The sequence below is a fragment of the Citrus clementina genome, unplaced genomic scaffold, assembly GCF_000493195.1.
Source record: "Citrus clementina cultivar Clemenules unplaced genomic scaffold, Citrus_clementina_v1.0 scaffold_2, whole genome shotgun sequence".
Taxonomy (NCBI): domain Eukaryota; kingdom Viridiplantae; phylum Streptophyta; class Magnoliopsida; order Sapindales; family Rutaceae; genus Citrus; species Citrus x clementina.
In genome coordinates this window covers 26,965,346-26,980,877 of record NW_006262688.1, presented here as the reverse complement: position 1 = coordinate 26,980,877, position 15,532 = coordinate 26,965,346, and the positions used below count along the sequence as shown (strand labels likewise).

At 34.5% G+C, this 15,532-nt stretch overlaps 2 protein-coding genes across 2 annotated transcripts; both read right to left on the bottom strand.

The window, feature by feature from the left end:
• Positions 1 to 1,771: 1,771 nt before the first annotated feature.
• LOC112101148 (probable S-adenosylmethionine-dependent methyltransferase At5g38100) lies at positions 1,772 to 2,928 on the bottom strand. The gene is made up of 2 exons (XM_024191595.1): positions 2,275 to 2,928; positions 1,772 to 2,116 (listed from the first exon to the last, which is right to left on the bottom strand). The coding sequence occupies exons 1-2, from the start codon at positions 2,785 to 2,787 to the stop codon at positions 1,772 to 1,774; spliced, it is 858 nt and encodes a 285-aa protein (XP_024047363.1). The 5' UTR covers positions 2,788 to 2,928.
• An 8,338-nt stretch (positions 2,929 to 11,266) lies between these two features.
• On the bottom strand, positions 11,267 to 15,020 carry LOC112101023 (probable S-adenosylmethionine-dependent methyltransferase At5g37970). The gene is made up of 3 exons (XM_024190921.1): positions 14,904 to 15,020; positions 11,989 to 12,651; positions 11,267 to 11,605 (listed from the first exon to the last, which is right to left on the bottom strand). The coding sequence occupies exons 1-3, from the start codon at positions 15,018 to 15,020 to the stop codon at positions 11,267 to 11,269; spliced, it is 1,119 nt and encodes a 372-aa protein (XP_024046689.1).
• Positions 15,021 to 15,532: the final 512 nt, after the last annotated feature.

Below are 15,532 nucleotides of genomic sequence, written 5' to 3'. Positions count from 1 at the left end.
CATGCTCGTTACGGAAAGTGACATTCTAGCTCTTATTATATGATATAAGAATTTACAAAATATCTTGGATTCCATATAATTTTCATACAAGAGATGGTAAGCTGAAAACCCCACATATTAACTCATAGTCCTGCATAGAACTCTAACCTATAATATGAAGATGATCAACGAGCCTTTGTATATGTCACAATTCCAAAACCAACAAGTCATGAGGCTGATTATATTAAGGAAACCTCTAACTACGAGACAACACAAATAGATTGATTCTTGCAACAGCATTATTGAGTTTTTCAAAATTTTCTCCTTTTTTACCAGAACAAATGCCTAAGAAAACCAAAAAATAAACAAGCAGATTGTCTCTGTAAATTGAATTAATAAGTTCTATTACTAAAAAAAGAGTAACAAGGAAAGAAAAATCCAAAAAATAAACATATTGAAAGTCCATTTCAATTGCATGGCACAACATTAAATTGAAGAATTTCTCAAAGGAAATTGAATCCAAACTACAAAACTAAAAGCATACTTCACTCGTGTGTACAAACTACATGCTGATACTCATTTACCATCAAATATTGCAGCATTGATTACCGAAGAAGCTTCTAACATAAACAGGGACATCTGAGAACTTATCTGGTTTTAATTCCAGTCTAGTCACCTTTGGGTTTAAATCTCTTCTAGTCAAATATAACAATATATCTCCAAAATAACTCTTTAAATATAAATTACTCCCATGCCAAAACAAACAGCAGCTTTGGCATGCTTCGTAACCAAAAAATACTGACCAACTCAATATTCCACAGAGGAACACAAATCCACATAAAACGTTAGTTTTTATCTTCACAGAACAGCCTAAAGCATAGATGATAGTCATCACAAATTCGTGAAACAAAACAAATGAGTAAAAGTGAGTAAACTAACCAGAAAAACTAAAAGATCAAGAGAAAGTAAAAGAATAGCAAGTAACAAGGAAAACTCAATATAAGCATAAGAACAGCATGTCTCTGAAAATAAAAACATGAACTCTGTTGTCCTTAGTTGTTTCTCAAGACCCTTTATGAAACATAATTACCAACTAAACGGAGACGAAGCTGCTGTAATGTTGGGAACGCTGAGACGAAGCGAGTTGCTGCTGGAGTGAACAAAAGGAAAGGAGTTGGAGTTAATGTGGGAGTGCTGGAGAAGGAGTTGAAAATAGAAAGGAAAAGGAGTTGAAAGGGAGTGCTGGAACGGCTGGAACGGATCTGTGAAAGCGAAGAAGGAATGAGTGCTGGACCGGATCTGTTGAAAGCGAAGAAGGAAGAAGGAGTGCTGGAACGGATCTGTTCTGTTGAAAGCGAAGAAGGAAGTAGAAGAAGAAGAAGAAAAATGATTTGAAAGGGTGTACTTTTTCTTTTTCACATGGGGACAAATATCTGTTACTCACGTGTGTTGGGGGGGGGGGGGGGTGAGAGAACGAAACGGCAGCACAAGCTGCCGTTTCTCTCAGCGTTCTCTCAGGATTCCCGATGTTTAGCAGCACTCGAAGAAAAATAGACGTAGCTTCCATGTCACTTTTGGCTATCCTTCTTGAACATAATAAAACGAAGGGAAACAAAAAAAAAATTAGAGAGAGATTTCTGGTTTTAAAATGTTTGGCACTCAAGAGAATATAACCACTTTCTCTGAACCAAATTGAAGCACATTTTTTTTAAAAAAAGAAAAAAGAAAGGGTATTAGCAAGAGCCAAGAAGCAAGAACAAAGCAATTAAAGATACATTGATTGAAAACAGTTTCATTTACGCTTTAAAACAAGCAAAAGTGATGTTGAGAACTTTCTGGTTCCTTCAAGCCCTTCAGAAAGCGCGATGAACTTTTCAGTCAAGCGCTGAAATATTTCATCAACAATATTTTCGCTTCCAAAATGCCTTGTAAAATTTCCTTCCATAGTAGCCCTTATATGTGCCACCCATTCTGGTATATTTATTGGCCGCCCTTTAAGGGCTGATGCTGCTAACAGTGACTCCATCTTCTCGATGTTGAAATTTCCATTTTTCTCTATCACCTCTTCCATTTCATTTGGACATGGACAATACATTGGTATGTTGAAGGAATCCACTTCATCTTCAACTATTATTCCCTGAAAAAAAGGAAAAAAAAAAAGAGCTGGATTGTTTGGCTATGTAACTTAAACAACAATTAACAAAAAGACACATATTCAAGTTCAAAATAGATCTTTAACTAAATTTTTCCAACGTGCTTTGGGTAAAATAAAAGAATTTGATGAAAAAGACTCACCAATTTGACCATATCCATGAGGCTAGATGCCATGCAATTGAACGTAATACCAAATGCATTCTGAGAGCGGGGCAGCTTATCGTCGGAAGCCGGAATAATTAGCACCATCATTCCTCCGGATACAATCTCTTTAGCTCTAGCATCAAAAAATATCTGCATGTCCTTGGCAAAATGAGCTGAATAAGCTTTAATCACTTCATCTGGGGCACTTGTATAATGTATCCTCCCCTTGTTCCATGCCGCAGAATTTCTATCCCGCAACTCTTCGGGTACCCTGGAGAGCCAGTGAAGTGCAGTGGACGAATACACAAAATGGATTGAAGACTCCGGGAATAACCGGCCGTAGAAAGAACCCGCCACGCCGGCAGTAAAATATTGCCTGTCTTGGGGAAGAGATCTGAAGAGGTTGTTGAAATCGTTCAATACTTGATCGTTAAAGAAAACTTGGAATTGGGGCAATATTTGAGAATGAGCAGGGCCCTGGTCTTGGTACTTGAGTTTGATGGCTTCCATAAAATTTTACATGGCAATTACAGTATTTGGGACGCTCGAAACAGAACATAGAGATTTTACATCCAATTTTGCTGAAATGACCTCTACGATTTTGTCTTTAACAAGGTCTGCAAATTGCTTCTGTAAAATGTGAAAGGAACAACAAACAAAACTCATCAATTAATTCAGCCGTTTCGAATTAAATCTTGTTAAATACTTATAATATAGAAATTGCAGGTTAATATTCCACCTGGAAAAGAAAAAAACAGTAGATACCTGGTAGAAAGAGTTCTTGCTGTAACTGTGTGTGCCATTTCCACCATTCATTGGAGCTGAATCCGAGTGGGTTTCCATCTCTCTTTGTTTCTGTGTGATTGTAAGAATGGGTTAGTTAGTTTATAGCATTGTTATTTACAAATAAATAGTTAGATCATGTGAAGGGAGAATGGACTTACACGACCCCAGTATTTGGTACTCCACGGCATTTGATCCGCTAGCCATTGGGTGCTCCAGTAGTTTGTGCCATCACATGTAAAATGTCAATACCCCACCGCAAAAGCAAAGAAAAAAAGGAAAGAAGACAAAAGAGGAAGAAAAAAAAGAAAAAGAAGGAAGAAAAAAAATGGTGCCGCGTGGTAGAGCGAAGAAAAATAATAATAATAAATAATAAAATAATAGTACACAATAGTCATTTGATTGCTATAAATAGAGGGGCGTTTCCCTCATTTTATTCATCGAATTCTTCGCTTCTTTTTCAAATTCCAGAGTGTAAGAAGCAATTCCTGCAAAATAAAGAGTTTTGTAGAGCTTAAATAATAAAAGTTCTTGTTTAGTGATTTGAGAATTTGAGTGTATTAGGGTTTTGGATAGTAAGCTAAAATACTGCAATACTTGTAACTCCTTTTCACTAGTAAAATATTTTCCTTCTGTTTTCGCCCGTGGACGTAGGCTAAAAGTCGAACCACATAATTTCCTGATGTCCTCTTTTGTACTTATTCTTTATTTTCTTTCAATTTCACTTTAGTTGCGTGTCTGCTTCACCCATCAACTTCCCAACAGTGGTATCATAGCTATTGGTTGTCTTTTTTTTTTTAGTCGGGTACTATTCACGTAAGGGGTATTGTTCATGTATACGACACTATTTACGTATACGTTACTGTTCACGTATACGGCAATGTTCATATACGATACTATTCATGTATACAGTACTGTTCACGAGAAACGGTGAGAGCGATCCAAGCATTTTGTAGTACAAAGTAAGAAATAGTGGTGTGAGTAGAGCAACTGTGTGATTTTGTACATGTCTAGGAAAGTTCTGTCACAAAGGCAATAAGATATTATTTACGTATACGGTACTGTTCACGTATACGGCAATATTCATATACGATATTATTCATGTATACGGTATTATTCACGAGAAACGGTGAGAGCGATCCAAGAATTTTGTGGTACAAAGTAAGAAATAGTGGTGTGAGTAGAGCAACTGTGTGATTTTGTACATGTCTAGGAAAGTTCTGTCACAAAGGCAATAAGAGATTAAGGAGTTTGAGTTTTAAGTGGGACCATTGTGACCCCTCCAGTCTATCTCGGAAACTTTTCTGATGTGCATTCTCACACATACTCACAATTATTCAAGGTGGTACACTAGCTTGTGTGCGGTATTTATCAACAAAATAGCGGCAAAATATGAAATTGAGAAGTTCAACGGGAATAATTTCTCATTGTGGAAAATAATGATGATGGCAATTCTAAGGAAAAATAATTGCTTGGCAGCAATTGGAGAAAAGTCTACGGAGATAACTGATGATGACAAGTAGAATGAGATGGATAGCAATGTCATTGCTGATTTACACCTGGCACTTGCAGATGGGGTGTTATCTAGTGTAGAGGAGAAAAAGACAGCGAAGGAAATATAAGATACTCTCATAAAATTGTACGAGGCCAAGTCACAACACAACAAAATCTTCTTGAAGAGGAAACTATATACTCTTCGAATGGCGGAATCTACATCGGTGACCGACCATACAACACCTTGAAGACTCTATTTTCACACCTAACAACGTTGGGTCATAAAATACACGAAAATGAACGTACAAAGCTTCTACTTTAAACTCTACCAGATTCATATAATCAACTCATCATGAACCTGACGAACAACAATCCAACAGACAGTCTGGTTTTCGACGATGTTGCAGCCTCTGTATTAAATGAGGAGAGCAGACGAAAAAATAAGGAAAACAGACAAGCAAATTCGCAGCAAGCGGAGGCGCTAGCGGGACGAGAAGGAGATCAACGGAATGTGGCCCTAGTGAGAGTCACAATCATGGTAGATCAAAATCCAAAAGTAAGAATGTTAAATGCTACAATTGCGACAAGAAAGGGCACGTCAAGAAAGAGTATTGGAACAACCAGAAAGAAGAGATGACAAAAAACCTGAGTCATCAAATGCTCAAAGGTGTATAGCAAGTACCTCGGATGATGGCGAAATTCTCTACAATGAGGCAACAACATTTGAGAAGACAGAAAACGGTTATCTGACGTCTGGCTCATAGACTCAGGAGCTACTTGGCACATGACCTCTCGGAGAGATTGGTTCCACACATATGAACCTATCTAAGAAGGATCTGTATATATGGGAGATGATCATGCCTTGGAGATCGTTGGTATTGGTACTATCAAAATCAAAATGTTTGATGGTACAATTCGCACAATTGAGGAGGTACGACATGTCAAAGGCCTGAAGAAGAATCTATTATCTCTGGGACAAATAGATAGTCATGGGTGCAAAACTCATGTTGAAAATGAGGTCATGAAGATTACTAGAGGCGCGCTTGTATTGATAAAGGCAGAGAAGATTGGTGCTAATCTGTTCATGCTTAAAGGGGAAACACTACAGGAAGTTGATGTGTGTGTTGCGTCAAACAGAGAAGAATCAACGATGATGTGGCATCTCAAACTCGGCCACATGTCAGAACAAGATTTGAAGATTCTCTCTGAGCAAAAATTACTTTCGGGGCTCAAATCGGTAAGCTTACCATTTTGCGAGTATTGTGTTACAAGTAAGCAGTATAGATTAAAGTTCAGTAGATCTATTGTTAGAAGTAAATGCATTTTAGACTTGGTTTACTCTGATGTTTGAGAATCACGAGACATATCCCTGGGAGGTGCAAAGTACATGGTGACTTTCATTGATGATTATTCCAGGAGATGTTGGGTGTATCCAATCAAGAAAAAAATCATATGTGTTTCTAGTGTTCAAGGAATATAAAGCGCGGGTTGAACTTGAATCCGGGAAAAGGATTAAGTGCTTAAGGACAGATAATAGTGGAGAGTATACAGACGGCGAGTTTTTTACTTTCTGTAAGTAAGAATGTATTCAAAGGCAGTTCACGGTGGCATACACTCCTTAACAAAATGAAGTGGCAGAGCGGATGAACAGAATCTTACATAAATAAATAAGAGTTATATTGAGGACTGAGGGACCACCTCATTCTGGGCAGAAGCAGCCAAAACTGCCTGTTATATAGTAAATCGGTTCACCATCCACAACAATTAGGCTGAAGACAGCGATGAAGATGTGGACTGGAAAGCCAGCAGATTACTCTCACCTACATGCATTCGGATGTCCTGTGTACATGATGTACAATGCCCAAGAAAGAGCAAAACTGGATCCAAAATCTAGAAGATGTATATTCTTGGGATATGCTGATGGAGTAAAGGGGTATCGTTTGTGGGATCCTACTGCCCATAAGATCATCATCAGTAAAGATATTATCTTTGTAGAAGATCAACTGCAAATGAGATATGAAAATAATAGCACTGTAAAAGAAATGTCAGAGACCGTGCCGGTATATGTAGAAAATAATCTAAAAGATTCATATTCTTCTGAAGCAGCACTAAAGCACGAGGAACAAGTACCAGTCGAGTCCGAGACTTCAAAAATTCATCGGTTAACTCGTGAAAGACGACCGCCATCGTGGCACTTGGAGTCTGTCACAGAGATCAATGTTGCATACTGTCTTCTAATAGATGATGAAGAGCCATCAACTTTCCATGAAGCCTTAAACAGCTCAAATGTTGCTTTGTGGATGACAACAATGCATGAAGAAATTGAGGCTTTTCTACAAAAGAACAAGACATGAGAACTTTTACGGGTCTACAATATCAAATGTGATGGCAATAACCAAGTAGAGCAGTATCGTTCAAGATTAGAGGTGAAAAGATATGCTCAGAAAGAAGGCATTGATTTCAACGAAATATTTTCTCCGGTGGTTCGACTCACAACAGTCAGAATAATCTTGGCGATATGTGCTACATTTGACTTACATCTAGAACAATTATATGTGAAAATTGCCATCACGTTGGATACAACAGACTCAGTTCAGACCATTGTGCATATTACAAAAGGTTTGAAGATAATGATTTCATCATTTTGCTGTTGTACGTGGATGACATGTTGGTAGCAGGCCCCAACAAAGATCGAATTCAAGAATTGAAGGCACAATTGGCTAAGGAGTTTGAAATGAAGGACTTGGGACCAGCAAACAAGATTCTAGGGATGTAAATTCACCGAGACAAAAATAACAAGAAGATTTGGCTTTCTCATAAGAACTACTTGAAGAAAATCTTGCCACCCTTCAACATGCACGATTGTAAGTCAATTTCTACCTCACTTCCTGTTAATTTCAAATTATCCTCAAGTATGTGTCCTAGCCATGAAATAGAGAGGAAGAAGATGTCTCGAGTACCGTATGCATCAGCAGTGGGAAGTTTGATGTTCGCTATAATATGTACTAGACCAGACATTGCACAAGTAGTGGGAGCAGTCAGTCGATACATGGCAAATCCTGGTAGAGAGCATTGGATAGTTGTGAAGAGGATCCTGAGATATATCAGAGGAACCTCAGATGTTGCATTATACTATGGAGGATCAGAGTTTACTGTCAAGGGCTATGTGTATTCAGATTTTGCAGGAGATTTTAATAAAAGAAAATCCGCAACTAGCTATGTGTTTACACTTGCAGGAGGAGCTATAAGCTGGGTTTCGAAACTGCAGACCATTGTGGCTCTATCTACAACAGAAGCAGAATACATGGCAGCTACACAAGCTTGCAAGGAAGCTATTTGGATACAAAGGTTAATAGAGGAGCTCAGGCACAAACAAGAGAAATTTTCTGTGTTTTGTGATAGTCAGAGTGCCTTGCACATTGCAAGGAATCCAGTTTTTCATTCCAAGACAAAGCACGTAAGGGTACAATATCACTTCGTTCGAGAAGTAGTGGAAGATGGAAGTGTGGATTTGCAGAAAATCCGTACGAACGAGAACCTAGCAGATATTTTAACCAAGCTGATAAATACTGACAAGTTTATATGGAGTATATCCTCTTGTGGCCTAGCAAAGGCGTAAGCAACATGACAGAGGTGAAACAGAAAAGATGGTGTGGAGATTGGTTGGTTCTCAATCTAATCTTCAAGTGGGAGAATGTCAATACCCCACCGTAAAAGCAAAGAAAAAAGGAAAGAAGACAAAAGAGGAAGAAGAAAAAGAAAAAGAAGGAAGAAAAAAATGGTGTTGCGTTGTATAGGGAAGAAGAAAAAAATTAATAAAATAATAATAAATAATAAATAATAGTGCACAGTAGCCATTTGATTGCTATAAATAAAGGGGCGTTTCCCTCATTTTATTCATCGAATTCTTCTCTTATTTTTCAAATTCCAAAGTGTGAGAAGCAATTCCTACAAAGCAAAGAGTTTTGTAGAGCTTAAATAATAAAAGCTCTTGTTTAGTGATTTGAGAGTTTGGGTGTATTGGGGTTTTGGGTAGTGAGTTAAAATACTACAATACTTGTAACTCCTTTTCACTAGTAAAATATTTTCCTTTTGTTTTCACCCATGGACGTAGGCTAAAAGCCGAACCACATAATTTCCTAGTGTCCTCTTTTGTGCTTGTTCTTTATTTTCTTCCAATTTTACTTTAGTTGCGTGTTTGCTTCACCCATCAATTTCCCAACAAAAAAGACTAGCAAAGGTCATCTTAACCACAATAATCAAATAATACCTTATGCTTCTCTCTCTTACCCTGCTCACCTAAACTGAATTAAACTATTAACCTCTTTTGTGAACCAGAATTAAATTTATGTTTTTTTGTTAAAATTTGAGAATCACCTGCATTTTATAATCAATTAACCAGTACAATTATCTGTAAAGCAAAAGAATTGGGGAAGGTCTCTTTTCATTGTGTATTAATAACAATATTATTACTTGTAGACGACAGTTAAAAACCCATATACTTAGGCAGCAGAATTGGTTCCACACAATCAGACTAATATGCAATTATTGTTGAAGTCAAATGAAGATTTTTTGGCCAAAGATTGAAATTTTTCAATAAACTTGATAAATTGGCAAAGATTGGATAATTTGTCAATAAACTTGACAAATTGGCCAAAAAATCACTTAAGACAAATTGCAAAGGAGTAAGTACAATAGTTCCATTGATTTTCTATAAATAGAGGGGTAATTCTTCATTTGAAATCATCTCAAAATTGAGAGCAACAATTCAAGTGAAGAATTGTTGAGAGAGTGAGCAATTGGAGAGTGTTTGTAACTGAGAGGTTTTTCCTTTCAAGTGTGGAAGTGAGATTTCTTTACTCAAATTTTGTGCTCCAATAATTGTTAGTTATACAATTATTTTCTCTTGTTCTCGTGGACGTAGGTATATTGCCAAACCACATTAAATTTTGTGTCCTTTATTTTTATGTGATTATTTGATGTGCTTGATTCCGCATTCCGTGCACAATAATAATAATAACAAAAGCTTATATTATTTATATAACACTATAGCGGAACAACCTGAATGTGTGCGATATGCATAAATCCTAAGCCAATTTTAAAAAGCTTGCAAAGGTTTGGATGAAGATGACAAATCTCACCTATGAAACACTAATTTTAGAGTGCTTTGATCATATTCAGCTTAGCTTAATTTGGAAGACGGCGTTTAATTCACATTTGTTATAAAATACAATAACTAATTGTTTATCCTCAAAGGATAATCTTATTAATTTAGAAAAATAATAAAGAGTCCTAATACAGTAGTACTCCCATAACAGTTGAAAAAATAACATCAAAACCATAGAGTATTATATATTAATTGAAAAATGATACTAAGTTTTTATTTAACACTATAACACCATAGAATTTTATAGTTATTTTATTACAATTGTGTCAGATTCTTCAGTTCAAATATATGATAGAAATAAGAGGTAGAGGATGTTTCATTTTTAAAATATCAAACCCCAAAATTTATCTTAATCACTAAGAAAAATGATTAATAAACTGAGGGAAGACAAATAAAATTATAATAGGGTATGGTGGTGAAATGTTAGTTGATTATTTTATTTTTTTTCTTTTATACGGTATGATGTTATAATTAATTTTGTCTTCTTTCTATTTATTTTTTATGGAAATTATCAATCGTTTACCCTATAGTTGCTATGTTATCAAAAATACTACAACGCTTTGAGAGTGTATCAATCGTCCACCCTAAATTGAAAAAAACTATTTGCTGACCACCAAACCGTTAGCTGTCGTTTGAAAGTTAACAGAATTATAGTGAATTGACGATTTTACCCTTGAAATTTAAATTAAAGTAAAGGAAAATTATCACTTGTATACCCTTAATTTTTTTTATTATTACTTGTATACCCTTAAATTATCACTTGTATTATATTAAAAGACTAAATTACCCCTCTGACGTTATCCTATTTAAACGGCTAGTAATAGTTTGGTGGACGGCAGATACATTTTATCAACTTAGGGTGGACGATTAATACACACTCAAAATATTATAATATTTTTTATAATAGAGCAACTATGAAATATACGAATGATAGTTTCTCTATTTTTTATGTCTAAATGCTAATGCCCAACCATTAAAAAATTTTGGAGTCAATTTTTCCTAACAAAACAGCACTGGCAGATATTTTTCAGCCTTGCATGGTTTGCTTTTCAAGGACCTTTTTGTAAGCCCAACTATTTGCATTGGTGTATCAGTTCTCAAACCCAACCCGGCTCCAAGCACAACTGATGGGCCAGTCCAGTAAAAAGACATGAAAGTAGACAATTCACAGCTTAGGATTGATTACAGTGATTACGCAGAATGATTCTGCTAAATCTAATTCAAATTTGGATCTCATATTTTTTCAACATAAAATTTAGATCTTGTGTTGATGCAATACATATAAAAATTGTAGCAAGAATCTGTAGTTATAATATTATTCTATATATATATATAGATAGATAGAGTGTTTAAAGAGAAAACAAATGAAGTTGTGATGAAAAAAATTCTTAAAATACTGATGAAAAGCATGAAGTGCATAATACAATTATGAGGGGAGAAAATTTCCCCTTGTAATATTACTCTAAATTTTCAACAGTGAACAAAACCAAGCTAGATAAACTTCCAAACTATAATTAATTATCTTCGAGAATCATGTAAACTAATTTATAAACGTTGCAGCACAGCAAATAGTTGAACTCCATCCCTATAACATGACACCATCTTGTCATTAATCTCTTCAAGTCTTTCCAGTAACTGCCTGAACATTTCTTCAGTAACCTCGTATGAAAAATGTTTGTTGAACATTGACTCAGTCGCAGCTCTTACATGCTTTATATATTCTGGCATATTGATTCGCCCTTTAAGCCATGGCGATGGATTCGTCAATCCCATTACCTCAATTCTGAAATTGCCATTTCTTTCTACCACTGCCCCAAATTCCCCAGGAGGGCAAGCATATATAGGTAAGTTGAAGGAATCAACTTGAGCTTCACTTAATAATCCCTGTCGCATCATTCAGATTATGTACGTTAATCGTCTGGTTCCGAACAATTAAAAAAAAAATTCATAGGGTTATATCTTATAGGATATACTATTATTGAATTCAATGGCGGAATCAGGATTTTAGTTCAATCAGTGGAGACTAATTTGAAAAAAGAATATTACAAATTAATTTGTGAAAAAAAATTCCTATATTTAGGGATTAAAATATACATTTATTAAAATACATGAAACTTCAATAAAATCTTTATCTTGAAAAAGAAGACACTTTAGGCCAGAACATAAAAGCCTGCCCCTAATAGAATCGTTACTTACGATATTATAGCTTTATAGTTCAAATGATAATTTTATGAAGCCTTTTGTGACCAATGAATAGTTGGACTTACCACTTTTACCATGTTGTAGAGGATGGTACCCATACAGTTATACATGAGACCGTTTGCGATCTCCGAAAAAGGCATTCCGTCCGGGATGCTTGGATTGGTAATGATGATCATTCCTCCTGGAACAATCTCTTTAGCTCTATTATTCAAAAATCTTTCCAAGTCTTTAGCAAACTGATTTGCGTACGCCTTCACTACTGCCTCCGGGGCAAATGCATAGTGAATTCTACCTTTGTTCCAAGCAGGAGAATTCTTGTCAAGTAAACCTTCCGGCACCTTAGAGAGCCAATGGAGTGCGTAAGAAACATGAACAAGATGGAGAAATTTCTCCGGGAACAATCGTTTGTGAAAAGAGCCCGGAACTCCGGCAACGAAGAAATGGATTTCTTGTGGAAGAGAAGTGAATAGGGTATTGAAATCATTGGAGGATTGATCATTGAATGAAACATGGAACTCAGGATTCTGAGAATTGGGGCATTGAGATTTGTACTTCTGCTTGACGATTTCTATTAAATCTTGCATAGCGTTAAAGGTATTTGGTCCAACTGCACATCCGCAATCTGCAAGGCGAATTGTGTTTGATGATGAATCTGCTAAGGACTTTACGTCGAGTTTCCGGATAATTGCATCATGGATATGGTCCTTGGTGACATTTGTAGCTAGTCTCTGTGACATAAGTGTATAGAACTTGTTGAACAGAACATACTATACTTTTATCTTGATATATTCAAGTAAAATTAGGCTATAAGTATATGACTACGTGGTTTTAGTAGTTACCTATTACAAATTCATGATTATGAAAAACCATATTTATCAAAATCACTTTCTACAAAGTTTGAATGGAAATTAAAAAACTAATATTGTAAAATCAAATCTTCATAAGGAACTTCTGAGCCAGTACTGTTAAAAAACTTAATGGTAAAATTGAAAATTAAATACAGACAATCAATTAATACATCATTCATTTTAATAATTCCACTAAGGGTAAAATACTTCTTTAATGCTACAATTTGAGCTAATGCATATATTTTTTTAAAATACCCAAAGTACTCTTGTTGTTACTTTTGTAGCAGTTGATTTATATATGTATGATATAACTTAAATTCAAATGAATCAGGCTTACAAACATGTGGGAATAAATGATACTAATTAAGAACATATTAATTAAAATTAATACACAACACAGACTCTTTGGATAATTTTAAAAACTATTGGGACTAATAAATTGGAAAATTATCTCAAACTATAAAAACAAAAATGGTATTTATCATTCTATTAGATATTTTAATCCCACAACGATATGCAAAGACTTGACTCTTGTAGCCACTAGATCAAGGAGTGGTTGATTACTAAAGTACCCTTAAGATCATATTGATTACCAATAAATTTAGGTTGAAATAAAATTAAATGAAGAGAAAAGGACATTTACACCCCCAAAATTTGGAAAAATAGTCACCAACACCCCATGTTTTCAAAAAGGGACACTAAGACCCCCTTTTTTTTACCATAATACCTCTTACCCTTATTATAAAAAAAAATTGATTCTAATGTTTTATAATAAATAGAAATATAACAATAAACAAATGGAATAACATATAAATTTTAAAATGATTTAAATATTTAAAAATATGATATTTTTCTATCAATATAATATATTAAAGTAAATTTTTACAATAAATAGAATCATAATATTAAAATAATTGTATTAAAATTTAAATTATTTTGAATACTATGCAAAATAATAATTTTAACATTATTAGTATGTGACTTTATTTAATTGTAAAATGTATTTATTGTAAATATTTATTTAAAATCCTACAATAAATAAAAATATATTATTAAAATAAATATAATAATTTACATATTTAAATTTATTAGAATATTCTAATATTCTAATATTGTTAGTTTACTACATAGATTACATTATTTATATAATATTTATATTTATAAAAAATTTAAAATCAATTTTTGTGGGATAATAGAGATAAATGATATAATGGTCAAAAGGAAATTTTGGTTTCCCTTTTTTAAAACTTGAGGGTATTGGTGATAATTTCTCCAAATCATAAAGGTGCAGATATCATTTTCTCTTTACGCCTCCTCAGTTACCAAAAAATTAGTGTAGCAAATATTATCAGCCATGTAAAATTATTTCTCTAACTCTGCAGTAAGAACAAAAGTCAACTTTCTAACTCTGCAGTAAGAACAAAAGTCAACTTATTCCAAATAAGTAAACAGAGTTGAGATTCTTATTACGAAAGAATTAAAGTCTACAAGTATATATGCTTTGAAAGACCAACGAACAGTTGCATAATTTCCATTCTTTTCTCCTGCTGGCAGTTGTTGTAACTTAGATTCTCACATGCCCATTATCATGACAAACAGACAATTGGTGTTTCAAAATCAAAATTGATCATGATCTGATTATTTTATGGACAGTGATGTGTTGACTTTTTCTTGGTTTGGTGGGAATATTATTTGGACATGTGAATGATCCAGTAGTATATACTATATAGTATATACATTGGTCAGACTCAGTGGTTTTCGGCCCAAAGGTTAATTGAAATGCGATTTTGGAGTAACCAAAGCTAGAATTTATATGGGCAGGTTAATGTTAGGAGAAAATATACACAGGGCTTGAAAGATTTAAAACAAATACTTTAAAAGCCTTAATTCGAAAAATTTGGATAGGTGCAAAATTAGCCAATTTGGCATTGAAGGATTAGTAGGAAGTAGGAACAAAAGGACTTAATCTTGAGGCTGATATTATACCTCTTTATAAATTAAAACAACGATAGATATGTCTCTTTATAAATTCAAGAAGCTCTTAGGGTTATCCAAATTATAATTATAAACAATTTCTGGTACTGTCAAGCCTCACTTTAAAAAAAAATAAAATGTAAAGCCAAGAAGTAGACCTGATAGAAGGAGTTTTTGAAGTAGCTGTGAGTGCCACATCCACCCACCACCTGGATTGGTGTCTCTGAACCCTCAGGCTTCTCCGTGAATGTCTGATCGGATATCAATGTCGCCATTTTTGCTGTAAAATATTTTTGTGTATATATGTTTAGTATGTGTGTGTGTGTGTGCAGACAATAAAGAGCAATATCTGGTAAGAGTGATCTTCACAATTTATAGAAGCGAAGAAAGAGAGAAGCAAGCTTGAGTAGTGATGTTGGTGCAATTAATCAGTAACGGGTTCGCATAAGTTGATAATAATAATAATTATATGTTAGAATAGTGGGTCCAAGCTAGGCTGACTTCATAAGAAAGAGACATTGCTAATAAGTTCTGTTTTCCTCAATTTCGTTAGGGCTTGGCCATGAATTTCTTTTCAAGAAATTTAAAAAACAATAATATTATGCTTATAAAGTTGTGGCATATGTGTAGCATTATTATAAATTATCTTGTGTTAAATTATTACTTAGTTTATCACCTATCATCACATACACATAATGGAGTGTATGAGGATCATGTGTATGCTGCATGAGTTTGTATCCTAACTTCGGACTAATAACATTACTCCATAAATGAGAGGTCATTATCT